This window comes from Zalophus californianus, chromosome X, assembly GCF_009762305.2.
Source record: "Zalophus californianus isolate mZalCal1 chromosome X, mZalCal1.pri.v2, whole genome shotgun sequence".
NCBI lineage: Eukaryota > Metazoa > Chordata > Mammalia > Carnivora > Otariidae > Zalophus > Zalophus californianus.
Window position 1 is genome coordinate 81971171 of NC_045612.1, and position 24569 is coordinate 81995739.

Consider the following 24569-nt stretch of genomic DNA (forward strand, 5'->3'; position numbering starts at 1 on the left):
ATACTTGAATTAGGTAGGGTCTGCCAGGTTACTATTTTTCCTTTCCATACTGTATTCTTGGGAAGTGACTCACTAAATCTAGCCCACACTCAAAAGAAGGGGAATCAAACACCACCTCCTGGAGGAAGAAACACTAAATAATTTGTAAAAATATATTAAAACCACCACAGCAATGTGGGGAAAATAATTTGAGGCTATGAAAATATTCAGATACTTCTTAAAGTTTCCCTCACCAATTTTGGCATTCATCAGTGGATTGTGCATGCTGCAATCATTGCAGTGGTGTTCTAATGGTGATTTTCTGTTTCCCTAATTCCTTCTACATTTATTATTTGAAATCCTACTATAAAGAAGATTTGTCTCTTCTCTACAATTTATATATTCAATTATTTATATATAAATGTATGGACTCCTTTATTATTTAGGTTATAACTCAATACTATACTTATTTATTTTCTTGCTCAACTTATTCCAGCATTGGCCATTAAGAGCTCTTTCAGGATAGCATTTGTGTCCTTTTCACATTCCCTCATCTCTGCCCCTCAAACTTAAAAAAAAAAAAAATTACTTATCTAACATACAGTGCAATATTGGTTTCTGGAGTAGAATTCAGTGATTCATCACTTACATACAACACCCAGTGCTCATCACAACTGCACTTCTTAATCCCCATCACCTATTTAACCTAACCCCCAACGAACTCCCCTCTGATAACCATCAGTTTGTTCTCTATAGTCAACAATCTCTTTCTTGGTTTGACTCTCTCTCTCTTTTTTCCCCTTTGCTCATTTGGTTTGTCCTTAAATTCCACATATGAATGAAATCATAAGGTATTTGTTTTTCTCTGACTGACATATTTCACTTAGCATAATACTCTTTAGCTCCATCCATATCTTTGCAAGTGGCAAGATTTCATTCTCTTTTATGGCTGAGTAACATTTCATTACATATATATGTAATGAAATATATATATATCACATCTTATTTATTTTTCATATATATTTCATTATATATATTTCATTTATATATCTATATCTATATATCACATCTTCTTTATCCATTCATCAGTCGATGGACACCTGGGCTGTTTCTATAAGTTGGCAATTGTAGATAATACTGCTATAAACATTGGGGTGCATGTATCCCTTTGAATTAGTATTTTTGTATATTTTGGCTAAATACCTAGTAGTGCAATTACCATACCATAGGATAGTTCTATTATTAAAATTTTGAGGACCCTCCATACTGTTTTCCACACCGTCTACCCCAGTTTGCATTCCCAACAACAGTGCAAGAGGTTCTATTTTCTCCACATCCTTGCCAACATATTTTGTTCTTGTGTTGATGTTGCCCATTCTGACAGGTGTAAGGTGAATCTCATTGTAGTTTTGATATGTATTTCCCTGATGATCAGTGATGTTGAGCATCTTCTCATGTGTCTATTGGCCATTTCTATTTCTTTGGGAAAATGTCTATTCATGTCTCCTGCTTATGTTTAATTAGATTATTACTTTTATGGATATTGAATTTTATAAGTTCTTTATATATTTGGATACTGATGCTTTATCAGGGAAGTTATTTGCAAATATTTTCTTACATTCCATAGGTTGCCTTTTAGTTTTCTTGATTGTTCCTTTGCTATATAGAGGCTTTGTATTTTGATATAATCCCAATAGTTTATTTTTGCTCTTGTTTCCCTTGCCACAGGAGACATAGATAGAAAGAAGTTGCTATGCCCAATGTCAAAGAGGTCACTGCTTGTGTTCTCCTCTAGGATTTTTGTGGTTTCAGATCTCACATTTAGGTCTTTCATCCATTTTGAATTTATTTTTGTGTATGGTGTAAGAAAGTAGTCCAGTTTCATTCTCTTGCAGGTTGGTGTCCAGTTTTCACAACACCATTTGTTGAGGAGACTTTTTCCCCTTGGATATTCTTTCCTGCTTTGCTGAAGATTAATTGACCCTACAGTTGTGGGTTCATTTCTGGGATTTCTATTCTGTTCCATTGATTTATGTGTCTGTTTTTGTGCCAGCACCATACTCTCTTGATCACTACAGCTTTGTAATAAAACTTGACATCAGGAATTGTGATCCCCCCAGCTTTGCTTTTCTTCTTCAAGTTTGCTTTGGCTATTTGAGGTCTTTTGTGGTTCCATACAAATTTTAGTTTTGTTTGTTCTAGTTCTGTGAAAAGTGCTGTTCGTACTTTTATACGGATTGCATTAAATGTGTAGATTGCTTCAAGTAGACATTTTAACAATATTTGTTCTTCCAATCCATGAGCATGAAATGTCTTTTCATTTCTTTGTGTCCTCTTCACACATTACTTTCATCAGTGTTTTGTAGTTTTTTTTTTAAAGATTTTATTTATTTATTTGAGAGAGAGAATGAGAGATAGAGAGCACGAGAGGGAAGAGGGTCAGAGGGAGAAGCAGACTCCCCGCTGAGCAGGAGGCCCGATGTGGGACTCGATCCCGGGACTCCAGGATCATGACCTGAGCCGAAGGCAGTTGCTTAACCAACTGAGCCACCCAGGCGCCCAGTGTTTTGTAGTTTTTAAGATACAGGTCCTTCAACTCTTTAGTTAGGTTTATTTGTAGGCATCTTAAAGTTTTGGTGCAACTGTAAATGGGATTGATTCCTTGATTTCTCCTTCTGCTACTTCATTATTGGTGGATAGAAATGCAACTGATTTCTTTTTTTTTTTTATTTTATTTTAGTAACTTATGTTAGTCACCATACATTACATCATTAGTTTTTGATGTAGTGATCTATGATTCATTGTTTTAATATAAAACCCAGTGCTCCATGCAGTATGTGCCCTCCTTAATACCCATCATCGGGCTAACCCATCCCCCACCCACTCCCCTCTAAAACCCTCAGTTTGTTTCTGAGAGTCCATAGTCTTTCATGGTTCATCTCCCCCTCCAATTTCCCCCCCTTCATTTTCCCTTCCTACTATCTTCTTCTTCTTCTTCTTTTTTTTTTTTTTTGACATATAATGTGTTATTTGTTTCAGAGGTACAGGTCTATGACTCATCAGTCTTACACAATTCACAGTGCTCACCATAGCACATACCCTCCCCAATGTACATCACCCAGCCACCCCATCCTTCCCACCCCCCACCACTCCAGCAACCTTCAGTTTGTTTCCTGAGATTAAGAGTCTCTTAAGTTTTGTCTCCCTCTCTGGTTTCACCTTGTTTCATTTTTTTCCTCCCTTCCCCTATGATCCTCCGTCTTGTTTTTCAAATTCCTCATATCAGTGAGATCATATGATATTTGTCTTTCTCTGATTGACTTATTTCGCTTAGCATAATACCCTCTAGTTCCATCTACGTCATTGCAAATGGCAAGATTTCATTTTTTGATGGCTGCATAATATTCCATTGTATATATACCACATCTTCCTTATCCATTCATCTGTTGATGGACATCTTGGCTCTTTTCATAGTTTGGCTATTGTGGACATTGCTGCTATAAACATCGGGGTGCACGTACCCCTTTGGATCACTACATTTGTATCTTTGGGGTAAATACCCAGTAGTGCAATTGCTGGGTCATAGGGTAGCTCTATTTTCAACATTTTGGGGAACCTCCATAATGTTTTCCAGAGTGGCTGCACCAGCTTGCATTCCCACCAACAGTGTAAGAGGGTTCCCCTCTCTCCACATCCTTGCCAACATCTGTTGTTTCCTGACTTGTTAATTTTAGTCATTATGACTGGTGTGAGGTGGTATCTCAGTGAGGTTTGATTTGGATTTCCCTGATGCCAAGTGATGTTGAACACTTTTTCATATGTCTGTTGGCGATTTGTATGTCTTCTTTGGAAAAATGTCTGTTAGTGTCATCTGTCCATTTCTTGATTGGATTATTTGTTCCTTGGGTGTTGAGTTTGAGAAGTTCTTTATAGATTTTGGATACTAACCCTTTATCTGATATGTCATTTGCAAATATCCTCTCCCATTCTGTCGGTTGTCTTTTGGTTTTGTTGACTGTTTCCTTTGCTGTGCAAAAACTTTTTATCTTGATGAAATCCCAATACTTTATTTTTGCCCTTGCTTCCCTTATGTTTGGCGATGTTTCTAGGAAGAAGTTGCTGCGGCTGAGGTCGAAGAGGTTGCTGCCTGTGTTTTCCTCTAGGATTTTGATGGATTCCTGTCTCACATTGAGGTCTTTCATCCACTTTGAGTCTATTTTTGTGTGTGGTGTAAGGAAATGGTCCAGTTTCATTCTTCTGCATGTGGCTGTCCAATTTTCCCAACACCATTTGTTGAAGAGACTTTTTTCCATGGGACATTCTTTCCTGCTTTGTCAAAGACTAGTTGACCATAGAGTTGAGGGTCCATTTCTGGGTTTTCTATTCTGTTCCATTGATCTACATGTCTGTTTTTGTGCCAGTACCATACTGTCTTGATGATTACAGCTTTGTAATAGAGTTTGAAGTCTGGAATTGTGATGCCACCAGCTTTGCTTTTCTTTTTTCACATTCCTCTGGCTATTCGGGGTCTTTTCTGGTTCCATACAAATTTTAGGATTATTTGTTCCATTTCTTTGAAAACAGTGGATGGTATTTTGATAGGGATTGCATTAAATGTGTAGACTGCTCTAGGTAGCATAGACATTTTCATGATATTTTTCTTCCATTCCATGAGCATGGAACATTTTTCCATTTCTTTGTGTCTTCCTCAATTTCTTTCATGAGTATTTTATAGTTTTCTGAGTACAGATCCTTTGCCTCTTTGGTTAGATTTATTCCTAGGGATCTTATGGTTTTGGGTGCAATGGTAAGTGGGATCAACTCCTTAATTTCTCTTTCTTCTATCTTGTTCTGTTGTATAGAAATACCACTGATTTCTGTGCATTGATTTTATATCCTGCCACTTTACTGAATTCTTGTATGAGTTCTAGCAGTTTTGGGGTGGAGTCTTTTGGGTTTTCCACAAAAAGTGTCATATCATCTGCAAAGAGTGAAAGTTGGACTTCTTCTTTGCTGATTCGGATGCCTTTTATTTCTTTTTGTTGTCTTATTGCTGTGGCTAGGACTTATAGTACTATGTTGAATAGCAGTGGTGATAGTGGACATCCCTGTTGTGTTCTTGACCTTAGGGGAAAGATCTCAGTTTTTCCCCACTGAGAATGATACTCGCTGTGGGTTTTTCATAGATGGGTTTTATGATACTGAAGTACGTACCCTCTATCCCTACACTCTGAAGAGTTTTGATCAAGAAAGGATGCTGTATATGTCAAATACTTTTTCTGCATCTATTGAGAGGATCATATGTTTCTTGTTCTTTCTTTTATTAATGTATTGTATCGTGTTGGTTAATTTGCAGATGTTGAACCAACCTTGCAGCCCAGGGATAAATCCCACTTGGTTGTGGTGAATAATCCTTTTAATGTACTGTTGGATCCTATTGGCTAGTATTTTGGTGAGAATTTTTGCATCTGTGTTCATCAGGGATATTGGTCTGTAATTCTCCTTTGTGATGGGGTCTTTTCTGGTTTGGGGATCAAGGTAATGCTAGCCTCATTAAATGAGTTTGGAAGTTTTCCTTCCATTTCTATATTTTGGAACATTTTCAGAAGAATAGGTATTAATTCTTCTTTAAATGTTTGTTAGATTTCCCCTGGGAAGCCATCTGGCCCTGGGCTCTTCTTTCTTGGGAGATCTTTGATTACTGCTTTCATTTCCTTAGTGGTTATGGGTCTGTTCAAGATTTTTATTTCTTTGTGGTTCAGTTTTGGTAGTTTATACATCTCTAAGAATGCATCCATTTCTTCCAGATTGTCTAATTTACTGGCATATAGTTACTCATAATATGTTCTTTTAATTGTTTGTATTTCTTTGGTGTTGGTTGTGATCTCTCCTCTTTCATTCATGATTTTATTTATTTGGGTCATTTCTCTTTTCTTTTTGATAAGTCTGGCCAGGGGTTTATAAATCTTAGTAATTGTTTAAAAGAAACGGCTAGTATCTTTGATCTGTTCTACTGTTCTTTTGGTTTCTATTTCATTGATTTCTGCTCTGATCTTTATTATTTCTCTTCTCCTGCTGAGTTTAGGCTTTAATTGGTGTTCTTTCTCCAGCTCCATTAGGTGTAGGGTTAGGTTGTGTATTTGAGACCTTTCTTGTTTCTGGAGAAAGGTTTGTATTGCTATATCCTTTCCTCTTAGGACCACCTTTGCTGTATCTCAAAGATTTGGAACAGTTGTGTTTTCATTTTCAGTTGTTTCCATGATTTTTTTTAATTTTTCTTAAATTTCCTGGTTGACCCATTCATTCTTTAGTAGAATGCTTTTTAGCCTCGATGTATTTGAGTTCTTTCTGACTTTCCTCTTGTGATTAAGTTCTACTTTCAAAGCACTGTGGTCCAAAAATATGCAGGGAATGATCCCAAACTTTTGGTACCAGTTGAGAGCTGATTTGTGACTAGGATGTGATCTATTCTGGAGAATGTTCCATGAGCACTAGAGAAGAATGTGTATTCCGTTGCTTTGGGTTGGAATGTTCTGAATAGATCTGTGAAGTCCATTTGGTCCAGTGTGTCATTTAAAGTCTTTATTTCCTTGTTGATCTTTTGCTTAGATTATCTGTCCATTTCAGTGAGGGGGTGTTAAAGTCTCCTACTATTATTGTATTGTTGTCGATGTGTTTCTTTGATTTTGTTATTAATTGGCTTATATAATTGGCTGCTCCCATGTTAGTGGCATAGATATTTACAATTGTTAGATCTTCTAGTTGGATAGACCCTTTGAGTAGGATATACTGTCCTTCCTCATCTCTTATTATAGTCTTTGATTTAAAATCTAATTTGTCTGATATAAGGATTGCCACCCAGCTTTCTTTTGATGTCCATTAGCATGGTAAATTGTTTTCCACCCCCTCACTTTCAATCTGGAGGTGACTTTGGGTCTGAAATGAATCTCTTACAGGCAGCATATCGACGGGTCTTGGGTTTTTTTTTTTTAATCCAATCTGATACCCTATGTCTTTTGATTGGGGCATTTAGCCCATTTTCATTCAGGGTAACTATTGAAATATATGAATTTAGTGCCATTGTATTGCCTGTAAGGTGACTGTTACTGTATTTTGTCTCTATTCCTTTCTTATCTATGTTACTTTTAGGCTCTCTTTGCTTAGAGGACCCCTTTCAATATTTCTTGTAGGGTTAGTTTGGTATTTGCAAATTCCTTTAGTTTTTGTTTGTCCTGGAATCTTTTTATCTCTCCTTTATTTTCAGTGACAGCCTAGGTGGATATAGTATTCTTGGCTGCATATTTTTCTCATTTAGTGCTCTGAAGATATCATGCCAGTCCTTTCTGGCCTGCCAGGTCTCTGTGGATAGGTCTGCTGATAATCTAATTCTTCTACCATTGTAGGTTACAGACCTCTTGTCCTGAGCTGCTTTCAGGATTTTTGCTTTGTCTCTGAGACTTATGAGTTTTACTATTAGATGTTGGGGTGTTGACCTATTTTTATTGATTTTGAGGGGGGTTTTCTGTGCCTCTTGCATTTTGATGCCTGTTTGTTTCCCTAAATTAGGGAAGTTTTCTGGTATAATTTGCTTCAACATAACTTCTGCCCCTCTCTTTCTTTCTTTCTTCTTCTGGGATCCCAATTTTTCTAATATTGTTTCATCTTATGGTATCATTTTTCTCTTGAAATCTCCCCTCGTGATCCAGTAGTTGTTTCTCTCTTTTTCTCAGCTTCTTTATTCTCCATCATTTGGTCTTCTATATCACTAATTCTTTCTTCCACCCCATTTATCCTAGCAGTTAGAGCCTCCATTTTTTATTGAACCTCATTAATAGCCTTTTGGATTTCGACTTGGTTAGATTTTAGTTCTTTTATTTCTCCAGAAAGGCATTCTCTAGTAACTTCCATGCTTTTTCAAGCCCAGCTAGTATCTTTATAATCGTGATTCTGACCTCTAGTTCTGCCATATTACTAATGTCTGTATTGATTAGGTCCCTGGCAGTTGGTATTGCCTCTTGCTCTTTTTTTGAGGTGAGTTTTTCCGTCTTGTCATTTTGTCCAGAGGAGAATAGATGAATGAGAGAACAAAATGCTAACAGGGTAACAACGACCCCAGAAAAATATACACTAAATAAGTCAGAAGAGACCCGAAACCAGGGGAAAAGAAAGGAAAGAAAGAAAGAAAAAAGAATATGATCAAATATGATCAGGCTGGTGAATAGATCAGTGCCACACACTAGGTTTTGGGCGTATTTTGGTCTGTTAGAAGACACTGCCCCCAAAATTTTAAAGAAAGAAGAACTTAAATATGTACAAAAATAAGGGTAAATATGATGAAGGGATGGAATATGACTCTAAAGATAAAAATTAAGAAGATGTGGTCCATATATACAATGCACTATTACTCAGCCATCAGAAAGGATGAATACCCAACTTTTACATCAACATGGATGGGACTGGAGGATTTTATGCTAAGTGAAATAAGTCAAGCAGAGAAAGTCAATTATCATATGGTTTCACTTATTTGTGGAATATAAGGAATAGCATGGAGGACATTAGTAGAAGGAAGGAAAAAATGAAGGGGGGGGAATTAGAGGGAGAGATGAACCATGAGAGACTATGGACACTGAGAAACAAACAGGGTTTTAGAGGGGGGGAGGGGGGATGGGTTAGCCTGGTGCTGGGTGTTAAAGAGGGCACGTACTGCATGGAGCACTGGTTGTTATACAAAAACAATGGATCATGTATCTCCACATCAAAAACTAATGATGTATTGTATGGTGACTAACATAACATAATAAAATTTTTAAAAAATTATAAATGATTTTATAAAAAGAATTGATAAGAACTTTGTTGAAAAAAGAAAGAAGAAAAATAAAAAAAAAAAAAAGGAGAGAATGTGATCAGGCAGGAGACTAGAACAAATCCATACACTAGAGATTTAGGGTGTACTTTGGTCTGTTAGAAGAAACTTTATCCCAAAATTTTGAAAAGAGAAAACTTAAGGTTAAGTATAATGAAGGGATAGAATATGACTCTAAAAATGAAAATTTAAAAAGATTTTAGAAAAATATTGATAAGATGGTTGAAAAAGGGAAAAAAATAAAGAAAATTTAAAAAATTAACTTTGAAAGACTAAAGAATCATGGGGAAAAAAGCCATGAATTCTGTGTGCTGAATTCCCCTAGTGCTGTAGCTTTGCAGTTCTCATTGATTGGGAAACAGTCTTGGCTGGATGGTCTTGCTGATCTTCTGAGGGAGGGGCTTGTTGCGGTGATTCTCAAATGTCTTTGCCCAAGTCGGAATTGCACCATCCTTGTCAGGGACCAGGCTAGGTAACCTGCTCAGGTTTGCTCTCGGTAGCTTTTGTTCCCTGAAAGCTTTCCATACAGCTTTGGAGGATGAGAATGAAAATGGCGGCCTCCCAGTCTCTGATCCCGAAGGAGCCAAGATCTCAGGGCCCCACTCTTCAGTGCACCCTCAGAGAAAAGCAGTCAATCACTCCTGTCTCCCCAGTCTCTGGCTGCACTCTGTGATCACCTGGCCTGTGACCAAGCATTTCTATCTCTGACACACAACCCCGTTTGGAGTCTCCAAACCCAACAGATTTCTGCAGTGCACTCCTGCACCACTCCTCCCAGGGGAGGAAGGAGAGTCTCCCCAGATCTGCTGCTTTTTGGGTCCCTGCTTGAAGAACAGTTGTCTGACTGTGCCGCGGATCAGTTTATGGCAACCCCGAGCTGAGAGCCCACTTCTCGGCTCATCTTTCTAGCCGGCTTCCCCGTTCTGATACCTGGGAGCTCTGCCACACTCAGCCCCCCCCCCAGTCTTTCTGTGACCCCGAGGGTCCTGAGACCACACTGTCCCAGTGAGAGTTCCACCTCCCGCTTAGCCACTGGAGCGACGTCCCTCAGCGGAACTGACTTTTAAAAGTTCCCATTTTTTTGCTCTGCTGCTCTGTCACTTGCTGGTAGCTGACTGAAGAAGGCTCCCTCCCCCTGCGGTCTATCTTCCCAAATATCACCTCATATTCACTTCTTTGCAAGTCCTAATTTCCAGAAAGTGGTCACTTTTTGTTTATAGAATTGCTGCTATTCTTTTCTTTGATCTCCTGTTGAGTTTGTAGGTGTTCATAATGGTCTGATACCTATCTAGCTGAATTCCTGGGACCGGACAAAATTTAGGTCTCCTACTCCTCCGCCATCTTGCTCTTCCCCATTGTGTTTGTTTTTATCTCTTTTTCATATTTGGGTGCTCCCATCTTGGATGCATAAATATTTACAACTGTTATATTTTCTTGTTGGATTGTCCCCATTTGAATATACAGTATCCTTTTTTGTCTCTTGTGACAGTCTTTGTTTTAAAATCTAGTTTGATATAATTTTTGCTCCTCTAGTTTTCTTTTAACATCCATTCGCATGGTAAATGCTTCTCCATCCCCCCAGCTTCAATCTGCACTTGTCTCAGTCTAACATGGGTCACTTGTGGGCAGCATATAGATCGGTCTTGCTTTTTAATCCATTGTATTATCCTTTGTCTTTTGATCAGAACATTTAGTCCATTTACATTCAAAGTAATTATTGATGTATATGTATTCCTTGCCATTTTATTACTTGTTTTGTGGTTGTTTCTGAAATTTTTCTCTGATCATTCTCTTTCCTTCTTTCTTTCTTTCATGGTTTGCTGGGTTTCCTTAGTGATACATTTAGATTTCTTTTTCTTTATTCTTTGCATACATATTAGTGGTTTTTGATTTGTGGTTACAATTAGGTTTGCATATAACATCTCCTGTATATAGCAGTCTATATCAAGCTGATGGTCATTTAAGTTTGAACTCATTCTTTACTCCTCTCCTTCCCATGTTTAAGATATGGTGTCATATTTTGCAAGCTTTTATTTTGTGAGTTCCTTTACTGGTTTTTTACTGAAGTATTAATTTTTATTGCTTTTGTGTTTCCTACTTTCATATTCTCATTTATAATCCTTCCTTTCCACTAAAAGTGTCCCCTTTAATATTTCTTGCAGGCTGGTTTAATGATCATGAACTTCTTCAGTTTTTATTTGTCTGAGAAACTTTTTTTTAAATTATGTTATGTTAGTTATCTGAGAAACTCTTTATCTCTCCTCCTATTCTGGATGATAGCCTTGCTGTATAGAGTATCTTGGCTGTAGATTTTTCCCATTCAGCAATTTGAATGTATCATTTCCCTCCCTCTGGCTTGCAAGGTTTCTGCTGAAATGTTCACTTACAGCCTTATGGGGTTTCCCTTGTATGTATCTTTTGATTTGCTGCCTGTAAAATTTTTCTTCATCACTAAATTTTGCCATTTTAATTACAATATGTCTTAGTGTGGATATGCTTTTATTTATTTTGTTGGAGCATCGCTGTGCCTCTTGGATCTGGATATCTGTTTCCTTCCTCAGATTAGGGAATTTTTTTGTTATTTTTGCAAGTAAATTTTCTGCCCACTATTTTCTCTCTTCTGAGATCCCTATAATATGAATGTTATTATGTTTGATGGAGTCTCTCAGTTCCCTAAACCTATTCTTATTTTGCACAATTCTTTTTTCTTTTGTTCAGCTTGATTACTTTTGGTTACTCTGTCTTCTAGATCACTAATTTGTTCTTTTGCTTTTTCCAGCCTGCTGTTCATTTTATCAAGTGTGTTTCTCATTTCATTTATTAAACCCTTTATCCCTGTTATGTTGTTCCTTATCTGTGTATTAAGGGACTCATTGATGCCTTCCAGTCTTTTCTCAAGTCCAGTGTGTATCTTTATGATCATTACTTTAAATTCTCTGTCAGGCATGTCACTTATATCCATTTTGCTTGGACCTCTGGTCATGGCCTTATCTAATTCTTTCATTTGGAATAAATTTGTCTGTTTTCTTATTTTGTGTAAGTCCTTATACATGTTCCTGTATGTGAGGAAAGGGGTCAGCTACTTCTCCTGTTCTTGAGGATAATGGCCTTATGAAGAAGAGGTCCTATAATACCCTGTAGTATAGTGTCCTCTATTACCCGTGGCCTAGTGCTTCAGGGCATGTCTTCAATTGGTTCTGCATGTGCTCTGCCACTGTATCATGGCTGCTTTATCCTTCGGGCTAGTCATCTGAAAAGGCTTTCTTCACCTGTTGTGGGTAATATTTGGTACCTGGTCTGAGTGTGGCAATTTTTAACTAGGTGTGTTCTGGTCTGCTTGTGCTTCCACCATTGCTGCCAGAACCAAGGCCCTGCAAAACTCTGGTTCGAGGGATGCAATGTGGGCAGGGGTTTGAGCTGGTCTTCTAGGGGAAGGGTCCTGCCACAATGGAACTGAGGCAAGCATGACTTGGAAGGGCAGTTCCACCAGAGTGTGTGTGGGGAGGGTCACAGTTTGGTATAAGCTAGTTTGGTTGCAAGTGTAGGCCTTGGCTGGGTCCCACAAGTGGTCCTGTTCTTAAACTGAGGGGTAGGGGAGAGAAATAGTGCCTGTCATTCCCTTTGTTCCCAGTGGGATCTTTCCCTGAATGCTACCACTCAGTGACACACTCCAAGATGAGCAAATAACCTCCCCATTTTGTGTCCCAGGCACTCTTCAGATTGCTGTTTTCAAGTTTTATGCCCGCAGACTGTTTGCCCTGCTTTCTCTCCAAGAGCATCCTTAATGCCCTCTGTGCTTTCCCAGAGCCAATCCTGCTGCCTTTAAATCTCCAGGCTTTAAGCCTTGGTGGTTGCAAGAACTCACAAAATTCAGCCTCTCTTACTTTCCAAGATAATTTCCATTGATGCTTGTCTTCCCTGTGTAAGCTCCACTGTGTGCTAGTCTGTCTCACCCTTTTCTGCAACTGCAGCTCCTTCCCCACCATGGTGACAATGATCTGGTTCTCTCCCAAAGTGTGTTTCCACACTTCTTACTGTCTTCGATGTGGAATCTTCTTTACCTTTAGTTGTGAAGTTTGTTCTGCCAGTCTTCAGGTTGGTTTTGGGATTATTAGGATGATTTGATAGTTATCTAGTTGTATATGTGGGACAAGGCAAGCCTAGAGTTTTCCTACTCCACCACCATCTTCCCAGATTTCTTTGTTTCTTTTTTATCTTTTTTTTTTTTGCTTTTTCCTCATCTGAGCATTTTTCATGATCCCATTTTATTGCTTGTGTTTACTTATCATTTATATATCTTCGTGCTTTTTATTTTTTATTTTTTTTACTTTTTTAGTGGTTCCCCTAGGGTTTACAATGTATGTTTTAAAATAATTTGGGTTCACCTTCAAATAACACTATATTACTTTACATGTAGAACAAATACCTTATAACAGAATATTCCCAGACTCTTCCTCCCTTTCCTTGTGTCAATGTTGTATTTATTTCATTTTGATATATGCTATGAACACCCAATACATTATTACTATTATTGCTTTAAACAGTCAGTTATCTTTTAGAACAATTGAGAATATGCAAAATAAAAGGTATATTTTGCCTTAATTTATTCCTTTTCCAATGCTCTTCTTTAATGATGTAGATCCAATTTTCTGACCTATATCAGATCTTTTCTACCTAAATATTGTTCTTTAATATTTCCTATAAGAAAGGTCTGCCTGTGATGAATTTCCTGGTTTTTTTTTGTTTGTTTTTTGTGGGGTTTTTTTGTATGAAATAAAAGTATTTATTTTGCCTTTATTTTTGAAGGAAATTTTTGCTGAATTTAGAATTCTGGATTGGCAGGGTTTGTGGAGCGTTTTTGTTGTTGTTGCTGTTGTTGTTTACTTTCAATATTTTAATTTTTTTATTCCACTATCTTTTTTGCTTATGTGGCTTCTTTTTTTTTTTTTTTTTTTTTTTTTGCTTATGTGGCTTCTGACAAGAAGTCCAGTATAATTCTCCTTGTTCTTCTGTAAGTAAGGTGTTCCTACTACCCCTTTTTCCTGGCCTCCTTCAGTATTTTATTTTTGCCTGATTTTCTGCAGTTTGAATTTACTATGTCTACGTGTGGTGTGCTTCTTTTTAAAATTTTATTTATCTTGCTCGGTATTCTCTGAGATACTTGAATCTGTGGTTTGGTATCAATAACTGAATTTTGGAAAATTTTGGCAGTGCTTTCTTCAAATTTCTTCTTTCCCATTATCTCCCTCTTATTCTGTTATTCTAATTACATATATATTACATTATATATATATATATTCTAATTACATATATATGTCTATATGTGATATTTCTATGTTACATATATATTACACTATTTGATACTTTCCCAAAGCTCTTGGATGTTTTGTTCTGGGTTGTTTTGTTTGGTTTGTTTGTTTTTTTACTATTTTTTCTCTCTGCATTTTAGGGTGTGTAATTTCTACTGATCTATCTTCAAGTTCATATATTTCTCAGCTATGTTAAGTTCACTTATGAGAACATTGAAGACATTCTTCAGATCAATTACTGTGTTTCTTCTCTTGCATTTACATTTGATTATTTCTTATACTTTCCATCCCCATACTGAAATTATCTGATCTTGCATGCTGTCTACCTTTTCAATAAAGCTTTTAACTTATCAATCATAACTATTTTAAATTCCTTGCCTGATAATTCCAACATGAATATCATAACTGAGTCTGATCCTAATGATTTGTCTCTTCAGACATTATTTTCTTGCCTTGATTCTTCCCTTTGGGCTGCTGTCTGGAGACAATGATCTTTTGCATCCTTTGAAGATGTAGTCTTCTATTATTTTACTTATTTTAGCCGATAGTAGGGAATGGGGGACTAATGACATTTCATGTTAGTCTGATTAAGTCTCCGTCTTAGGCAGGCTTCTCCTCAGTCTTGGAGGTGTGACCTTCCCATGTGTTCCTGACTCTACTTTAACTATAATGGTGCTCCTAGTGCATATTCCGATGCCTCCTGGGCTACGGCATTTTTCCATTTTCCTTCTCCAGCTGTGTTGAGTTTCCACCAGTGTTCTCACTTTCTTTTGCCCTTCCTTCTTCAGATTAAGGCTTACTTTCTTTAGGGGAGATGGAGTAGATTGGTCTCAGCAGAGTTTCAATAGTGTTGGCCATTCCTCTCTGTCAGCTGCACTTAATTTCCACCAGTGCTCTCAAACTACAGTTGCGTTCCCTTTCTCTATGAAGACTAAGGCTTTTGTTTCATAGAATACAAAGGGAGAATGGCCTCGGCACAATTTCAGCAATGGCTGCTATTCTGTTTTCCTCTCCAAGCCAGAACTACAGGACATCTTTTTCAGGATTCTTCTGTACTTGGTGGAATTCCTAGAGGATGCAAAACAGCCTATGTCTTCAGCCCCAGGGGCTTCACATTCTCATGCTAGCCCACAATGAACCTTTAGCAATTATTAAAAATTTTTAGCTGAATCTTCTTATGAGTTTATATGTTGTGCAGTAGTATCTATGAAAGATAAACAAATACCTGGGCCCTATTGCTCCCTGTCTCTATGGATTTGGGGTTAGCTGTTCACACTGTAATCTCAGTTTTCTGATGAATTTGGAAGTCAGTTTGAAAATTTCCAGGTTTTTGTTATTGTTGTCATTGTTATAATAGTAGGGAAGATGTTTTCCCAATTCAACATCTCTGAGCTGATACAAGAAGATGATGGGGACCTGGGGATAAGCCTTTGAGATTTTGTTTATTTTCCAGCATCAATACCCCAGTTTACCAATTCCCCCACAATGGTGATCATGGTGGGTTTACCAGCTCGAGGAAAGACCTACATCTCCACGAAGCTCACAAGATATCTCAACTGGATAGGAACACCAACTAAAGGTATGTCTCTGAAACCCTTTGTTCTATAGCCCCCTACCAGCCACTGGCTGAAGAGTAAGGTAGCCGGCTTCAGAATGCCTCAAAACATTATTACCAACCTTAGGATTACTACTAATACTATTACTACAACAACTACTACTACCACCACCACCACACCCTTAAAAGTTTTACAATTTCTTGAGCACATACTCTATGCCTAACTGTATTCTAGGTACTAGGTATAGGAAAACTAGTAAGATTAAATGTCTGTTCTTAAGGAGGGCATGTATTGCATGGAGAACTGGGTGTTATAAGAAAACAATGGATTGTGGATCACTACATCAAAAACTAATGATGTATTGTATGGTGACTAACATAACATAATAAAATAAAAATAAAATAAAATAAAATAATAATAAAAATATGTCTGTTCTCAAAGACCTCCAGTTTTGCAAGAACTTAACACAATCCTATGAGTAATATACTATTTTTATTACCATTATTATTATTTTATTACCATTATTATTATTATCACACCAATAATACTATTTTGATTAGCATTACCATTTATCCAAAACCTTAAGATTTTCTTCAAGCCTTAGGGTATGTAGAATGAAGCATATTGAAGCCACAGCCCAGAGGTTCCCACAGGGTCTTCACTAAAGCTGGGCACCTTCATTCACCTCATCCTATGGAGTTCAGAACATGTCCACTCTCTCCAAGCTTCTCCTTAGGTCTGAGCTTTTTTACTTCCCCTCCCCAGCTGGAAGTGGTCCTGCCTTTTTCCACCTCCAGAAGGGCCTCCTTCCCTGCCTCTCAACCTCCTCCTTCACTCACTGCTTCCAACTTTCCATTCTCCTCAGTGTGATCTCTTTTCTGCTTACTATCAGTTATTTAGTAATCACTCTCTCCTATTCCCCATTTGATTTCTCTACCCACCCCCACCCTGTATCTCCATTCCTATTTGATTGCTCTGTTCCCCCTAAGAGGACTGTGCTTCTCTGAGCTCCCATACCAACCCTCCCAACAGCCCCCTCTATGCCAACACTAATTACAGAGTGTGCTGTTGTAGTGTGTGTCTGGGTATCTCTCCCCAGGAGCTGTTCTGGGAACAGGGGACCAGGTCATATTCCTTTCCTTCTCTCAAGTATGGCCAGATTAAGACATTTAGAGGCTCCAAACAGTAAGAAATAGGGTCACTCCACATCATATACCATTCAGAATAAAAACAGTAATGGTAAGAAAATCTACCAGTGTTTTTTATTTATCCTTGATGACTATATTGATACTTTCAATGAATATCAACTTATCTAAAAATTTTATTGGGACCATGTTCTTCCTTTACTGGTACACTAAGTACTTAGACTCTCTCTTGTGAAATGGAGCACTGCTCCCCATTGCAGCAAACGGTTCTCCTTGGGCATTTATTTATTCAATCATTAATTATTCATTGAACAGATAGCTGTGTGAAAGCCCTTGTTGGATATTGGGCAAAGACAAGTAGGATAGGATGCCTATCCTCAAAGAACTAACATCTTTTCTTAAGTTCTAAAATGCCCATAAAAAAAGAAGCTAGTATTATCATCATTCTACGGTTGATTAAATTAATGCCCAAGAGGTGAAGTACCTCTAAAAGAACATGGCCACCGAGTGACACAACCAGGAAATGAGCCCACATCTGGTTGATTCCAAAGCCGACACTCACTGTGCCAGGTTTGCTACTTGGCTCTACTGATGGGGTAGAAAAAGTAATCCCACCTTGACCCTATGCTCATCTTTTCTCCATTATTTTTCTCTCTTTTCTCTTACCCATCTCAGCATCCTATCTTCCCCCTTCCCTCCCTTTCTTCAACTCTCCTTTTCTCTTTCTCCCATTTCTTCTTTTCCTTCATGCACTTTCTCTAATTCACTGGCAAAGGGTTTCCCAATGGTTTTTTATGTGCCAAAACCCATGCTAGGCATTGAAGACACAAAAATTAATGAGATTCACACACTGCCCTTGAAGAGTTTTCTATCTGGCTGGGATGCATACTAACACCTCATGGTCACTTAAGGAATCCTAGATCAGGGTACTGAGGGGACTCACAGAGGAAATCACCAACTGGAAGGCAGAGAAAGCTCCTAGATAGGGAATATTTGAGCTTGGTCTTGTGGGAGGAGTAGAACATTGGCAGAAGAGGAAAGAAGGAATAGTTCTTGTGGAGGACTGCAGCTCCAAGTAGCTTCTCTTGGGTGTTAGGAGAACATGGGATGGTCTCTGCCCTAATTCACATGCTTTCCATCTGCTCCAGTTCAGTCCATTCTCACAGAGCACAAAGCCTCAGAGTCATGTTTCAAAGCACAAAGCTTACCATACCTATAGCCTCCAAGGGTCTTCTTGATCTGCAGGTTTAAGCCCAAGCTTTTTAGCCTGTTGTTCAAGGCTCTCCACAATCCACCCCAGCCAGTCTCTCAGGCTTCAGTCACAGTGAATGACTCACCATCCCCTAAACGTATTCTGCCTTCTGCCAACGTCATACCTTTGCTTATGGTGTTCCTCTACCTGGAATGTCTTTGTTCCCCACTCCCATCCCCCATGCCTGTCTATAAAAGGCCTGCCTTCCTAAAAGGACTGGTTCAAATGCTGCTTTCTCCAAGAAATCATCTTAGATTACCCCAAGTGTAATTAATTTGTCCTTCCCCCTTATTCTTTCGAATGCCTGTCAGAGAACTCAACAAACTGTGTGGGAACTCTATATTTACTGGTTTACTGTCTGTCCTACTTGCTGGATTGTGAGCTCCTTGGGACCCCATCATGCATATCTCATCTATCTTTGAGACTTCAGAACATGGGTCCTGCTTTACAGAGTGTGCTTCAGAATGTATTTATTGAATGGATGAATGAAATATTGCATTAGCTTCTTATCCTCTTTCTCCTCCTTTCCTTACCTTCTCTCAGGTTTTTCACTGTTACTGATGAGAAAGTATGGCTTAGAGAGGGCAATAAATTTAGATTCTCTGTCATGATACAGGAAAATGTAGTAACATTGGACTAGGATTCAGGAGGCCCAGTCTAGTTCTGTTACCTACTGACTCACTAAGTTACCTGCTGACCTGTTTGATCCTTAGTGATTGATTTTACTCACTGGATCTCTTTCCTTATCTTTCCAATAGAGTAGAGCATTGAAGTGTTAGACTTTATGATAGAATAGAATAGCAGAAAACCCTCTAGCTTTGGGGCCAAACAGACCTGGTTTTTAATCCCAGCTTCCCACTTATTAACTATGAAAGTTACTTCCTATCTCTGAACTTCAATTTCTTCATTTGTAAAATGGGATTATAATTTCTATGTTGCAGTGTTGTCGTGAGGAATAAATGAGATGGTAGCCATAATTTGAAGCTTTATAAGCATATTCTATAGCTACAAATTATACCTCCTTCAATCTCTGAAATCCCTCCCAGCAATGACATATTTTTCTGCTAGAATCTTTCCAACCCCTTCACCAGGTCTCCCTGCTTTCAGTGTTTAATTTAGGCCAGTACCGACGAGAGGCAGTGAGCTACAAGAACTATGAATTTTTTCTTCCAGACAACATGGAGGCCCTACATATCAGGAAGTAAGTGTCTAATATTTTAGAGATCAGTGCTGCCCCTGGTTGAAGGAGGGCTTTGTTCAGATAATGGGGGTGTGGGGCAGAGTAATTTGGTTTAGCAAGAAGGTCTTCCAGACTCTCAAAGGATGGTTGGAAAAGCCCTTCCCCTAGCTTACCCAAAGTCTGTTTCTGGTCATAACCATCCCCTACTTAAGAATTTAGGAACTAATGGTCTCCTACTCCTTACAGGAGAGAGTGGAAAATTTAATAGTCTGGGCATTTAAGAGTCTCAGTAGCATGGCCCATTCCAGTCTCTCCAGTACGACTTATTCAATTTCAAGTTCTCTCTCCTCTACAAGACACCAAGCACTTCCAGGACAGATCCTAGGTCTCATTTATTGATCCATGCCCTTATAATAGAACCCAGCAAAGAGTAATCACTAAATAGATTTTTGCCAAATGCATAAATATATTGCCACCATCATACCTGTGCTTGTACTGTTACCCATTCCAGGAATGCCTTCTACTTCACACACTATATACTCAAACTCTACCTGGGTTTAAGGACCAGTTCCACTTGAGCTCTATCCCCTCAAAGGTTGTTTTTTAATATTATGTCTCTGTCATTAGTCCACTTTTCCTGGGTATGCCACTTTATGCCTGCCCCTAAAATGTGCACACAGAGCCACTTTCAACTGTGTGACTTGTGTAGATGTTTCATTGATGAATAATTTAATGTGAGATATCTGAGGGATGGTGCAAAAGACAATGGAGAAAAATAGAGAGGAACTCAACTTGGGGACAGGGATTGTGTTTCTTTCTCCATCTTTTTCAGGCAGTGTGCCCTGGCAGCCCTGAAGGATGTCCATGACTATCTCAGCCATGAGGAAGGTCATGTTGCAGTAAGGAAATTTGCATTTTCCTTCAAGTTTCTGACAGAATGAAGGACCCCTAATATGTATTGAGCTTTTACTATGTTCTACACACTATTCTAAGTACTTTGCACATATTAATTTAATTCCACCCTCTCCCATGAGACAGGCATTTTTGTTATACTCCATTTTATAGCCCAGAAAAATGGCACAGAGAAACTAAATAATTTCCCAACGTGGCACAGCATGTATGCAGCAAGGCCAAAACTAGAATTCAGGTTGCATAGGTCCAAAATCTACACTCTTAACCACTATGCTTTACCACTCCCCCCCCAAGAATTCAGTAAGACTTCAGTACACTTTAAGACTACAGTACAAACATTTTTGAGTTCAAGAGATTTACCCAAATATCTAGTCAATTTAATCTCATAGACTGTTGGGGTAAGATTTGTGAATTCTAAAAGGGGAAAAGATCCTCAAATGGTCCCACCTTAGGTGCTGAAGATAGGGAGTTGTTTCCTGTTCTTGAAGAGTTCCAAAGTGATAGGGAAGGAAGAGTCCTCAAGTAGGAATTGAGAAGATCCATTCTAGCTCTGCTCTGTTAGCAACCCTTGGTGGCCTTGGTTAAGGCAAACCTTTCCTCTAAGACTTGGCTGTTTTACCTATAAAATTACCCCAATAAAAATTTACAATTTTCCTCTTGTTTGTACCTACAGTCTGCTACATTTCTGGACTGACAACAAGGGCTCAATGAAAGCTTAAGAAATTGGAATAAATCAATTTCAAATTCTTCCTATTCTTCAAAACTCAGTCAAGTTCTATGTCACCCTGGAAGCCCTCCACTTAGCACAAGGATAGTCAAGGCATAGGTGTTCTCTCAAAACCAGATTCAGAGTAAACCAATCTCATCATTGGCCTCTAGGTTTTTGATGCCACCAACACTACCAGAGAACGACGGTCACTAATTCTGCAGTTTGCTAAGGAACATGGTTACAAGGTATAGTAACACTCCCACTCTTATCTAGAGCCTACTTATCTAGTACAAACCCCAAAGAAAGGCAAACCAGAGGATTCTAATCTGTCAAATCAACTACAAATCAGGCTCAACATTTTAATTTGGTTATATTACAGATCACAGTTAGAAGCAACAAAACAGAACAGGAAAGAGGTGCTATATTAGGCAATGGAAGATAATTGCTGACAGGCTGACACTGTGGGGGGTGGAAATGAGGAAGGAGAGAAGAGAACTACTACAAAAAGCATATATAAGAACTAAAAACCAGTAAAAACATAAAAAAATAATCCAGGGCCATTCAGTTTAGAGTCAATATGCCTCAATAAAGCTCAGAATCCTGAAAGTAGCACTGTATGAAATTATGTTGTCAGAGATGTCCCTAGGGATGATTCAGAGCCACTGAGAAGAGGTGAAGCTATGTTTGGCCCTACCAAATATAATTCCCTGCTGGAAATTTCTATTCTTTTTCTCTTATAGGTCTTTTTCATTGAGTCCATCTGTAATGACCCTGGCATTATTGCAGAAAACATCAGGGTGAGAAGCACCTTACCATTTCCTCCTTACTTTTCCTCAGGTTTGGATAACACCTAAAAAGACCTCTATGAGGCTATTAAAGGTGGTATTCTTCTCTGAGCTTCTCTTCCTACTTCCTGTAGGAAGTATTTCTTGACTACCCTGGCCTACAAAGCAGAGAAAGTCAATTATCATATGGTTTCACTTATTTGTGGAACATAAGGAATAGCATGGAGGACATTAGGAGAAGGAAGGGAAAAATGAAAGGGGGGAAATTGGAGAGGGAGATGAACCATGAGAGACTATGGACTCCGGGAAACAAACTGAGGGTTTTAGAGGGGTGGGGGTGGGGGATGGTTTAGCCTGGGAATGGGTATTAAGGAGGGCATGTATTGCATGGAGCACTGGGTGTTATACACAAACAATGAATCATGGAACACTACATCAAAAACCATGATGACTAACATAAACATAACATAACAAAAAATATATAAAATAAAATTCATATTTTCTGAAAAAAAGTCCTATGAAATTTAAAGAAGCCATAATATAGAGTCCTTAATATGCACTGGGCACCAAGCTTGACTCTTACTGATTTGTTACAACAAGGCTGCATGTTAAGAATCTTTCACTGTTGGAGAGAGGAGACAGAGATTCCAAGAGAAGAGTTTTCAAAGATTCGTACAACCAGAAAGAAGTTGAACTGGGAATGAACCTCAGGCTTGTATCAGAAATATAACTGTTCTTAGATTCTAGACACATGGGCTAGAACTGGATCGTCTGCCACATTTTATTGTTCCTTATGTCATGAAATTATTGGAGCTCAGGGACAGAAGAGACCTTATAGGTTACCTCCCTCAATCCTCCATCAGATACTTGAAATCTCAGCTAAATGTTTGTCTATATTTTCTTTTCATACCTCCAATGGAAAAAGGCTCATTGCTTTCATCAAATGCATTCAAATCAATCTAAAATTTGCCTCCCTGAAATTTTAACTGATTGGTCCTATTTATGCCTCTTAGGTCATAAAACATGTCCAATCCCTCTGTTCTTCCTCCACTCTTCCATCTGTCCATTTACTGATTCAACACAAATTGGATCTATACAACTGCACTGGGCCATTCTGTGTATTAGAGACTTAGAGGAGAGTCCTGCCCTTGAGCTCACAGTCTAGTGAGAGATACTGAGAGATACTGACAAGTTTATAGACATAACTCTGAGTCAGTGCTGAGATGAAGAAATAAAGGAGGCTTTAGGAGAACACTATTGAGTACCCAACCTTGCATGGGAAGGATAGATGTGTATCAGAGAAAACTTCTCAATAAGAGCAATAGCTGACCTGAATCTTGAAGAATGCATGGGAATTTAGCAGGTGAAGAATTGGCTATAAGGGAATAGTATATACTAAATATGATATCACCAGAGAACTATAGTAGTTTAAGTTGGCTAGGGCAAAGTGTGTGAAAGAATAGGAGTACAATGGGAGATGAGATGAAGAAATCATTTTGGACTCAATTATGACAAATGGGCCACCCGATAAAATAGTTCACACTGTGCCCTAAAACATATAAGGAAATGGTGAAGAGTTTTAAGCAGGGGAATTCCACGGTCAGATGTGCATGTTAAAAATATCTTTCTGGCTGCTAGTATGAGGAGTACATCAGAAGTAACAAGACTATAGACAAAAGTAATTAGTCACAAAGCTAGAGTAAGTGTCCAGGTGAAAGAGAATGGAAATCAATAGGAGGGATATTTAGAAGATAGAGTGGAGAAGATCTGGTGCCTGCTGAGAGATGAGGGATGAAGACGCATCTAGGATGACTCTCATATTCTTTTTAGGCTCAGGTAACTGGAAGATAGTGCCATTCATTGAGATGACAAATGTGGGTGGAGAAGCTAGACATTGCGGGATTAGGATACATCAACCTTTCAGAAATTTAAAGTCAACATGCCATGTTTCTCATTAAACACTCAATACATGTAAGCCATTATGACCCCTGGTCAAAATCTCCTGTTCCTTTTCTTCAACCACTTCTCACATCACAATTTCTGGTCCTCTTTTATTTTTTAAATTTTTTTATTTAAATTCAATTAATTAACATGTAGTGTAGTATTAGTTTCAGAGGTAGAGTTAGTGATTCATCAGTTACATATAACAACCATTGCTCATTACACCAAATGCCCTCCTTAATGCCCATCACCCAGTTAGCCCATCCCCCCATCCACCTCCCCTCCAGCAAAGATGTTTGTTTCCTATAGTTAAGAGTCTCTTATGGTTTGTCTCCCTCTCTGATTTCATCTTATTTTATTTTTCCCTGCCTTCCTCTATGATCCTCTGTTTTGTTTCTTAAATTCCACACATGAGTGAAATCGGGGCACCTGGGTGGTTCAGTCGGTTAAGCATCTGCCTTTGGCTCAGGTCATGATCCCAGAGTCCTGGAACTTTGTCCTGCATTGGGCTCCCTGCTTAGCAGGGAGTCTGCTTCTCCCTCTTCTTCTGCCCCTCCCCCTTACTCATTCTCTCTTTCTCTTTCCCTCTCTCTCAATCTCTCTCTCTCAAATAAATATTTTTTTTAAAAAAGAATAATTGCCTTTCTCTGATTGACTTATTTCTTACTCTTATTTCTTATGATTCAGCATAATACCCTCTATTTCTATTCATATTGTTGCAAATGGTAAGATTTCTTCTTTTTGATGGCTGAGTAATATATATATATATATATATATATACACACCATTGTATATATATACACACCACATCTTTTATTTTTTTATTTAAATTCAATTAGCCAACCCACATCTTCTTTTATTTTTTTAAAGATTTTATTTCTTTATTTGAAAGAGAGAGAGAGCACAAGTAGGCAGAGCGGCAGGCAGAGGGAGAGGGA

At 38.3% G+C, this 24569-nt stretch overlaps 1 protein-coding gene across 15 annotated transcripts in view; it reads left to right on the forward strand.

Moving 5' to 3' along the window:
- PFKFB1 (6-phosphofructo-2-kinase/fructose-2,6-biphosphatase 1) overlaps positions 1 to 24569 on the forward strand; it is an 85274-nt gene that overhangs the window by 34924 nt on the left and 25781 nt on the right. For 12 of the 15 annotated variants that reach the window (XM_027608477.2, XM_027608478.2, XM_027608475.2 and 9 more), the window contains 5 exons: positions 15605 to 15730; positions 19212 to 19305; positions 20087 to 20183; positions 21076 to 21150; positions 21646 to 21702. In XM_027608477.2, coding sequence (XP_027464278.1) covers positions 15637 to 15730; positions 19212 to 19305; positions 20087 to 20183; positions 21076 to 21150; positions 21646 to 21702 — 417 coding nt within the window. In that variant the 5' untranslated portion in view covers positions 15605 to 15636. The remainder of the gene's footprint in view (positions 1 to 15604; positions 15731 to 19211; positions 19306 to 20086; positions 20184 to 21075; positions 21151 to 21645; positions 21703 to 24569) is intronic. The other 3 variants (XM_027608473.2, XM_027608468.2, XM_027608472.2) reach the window with 2 other exon arrangements.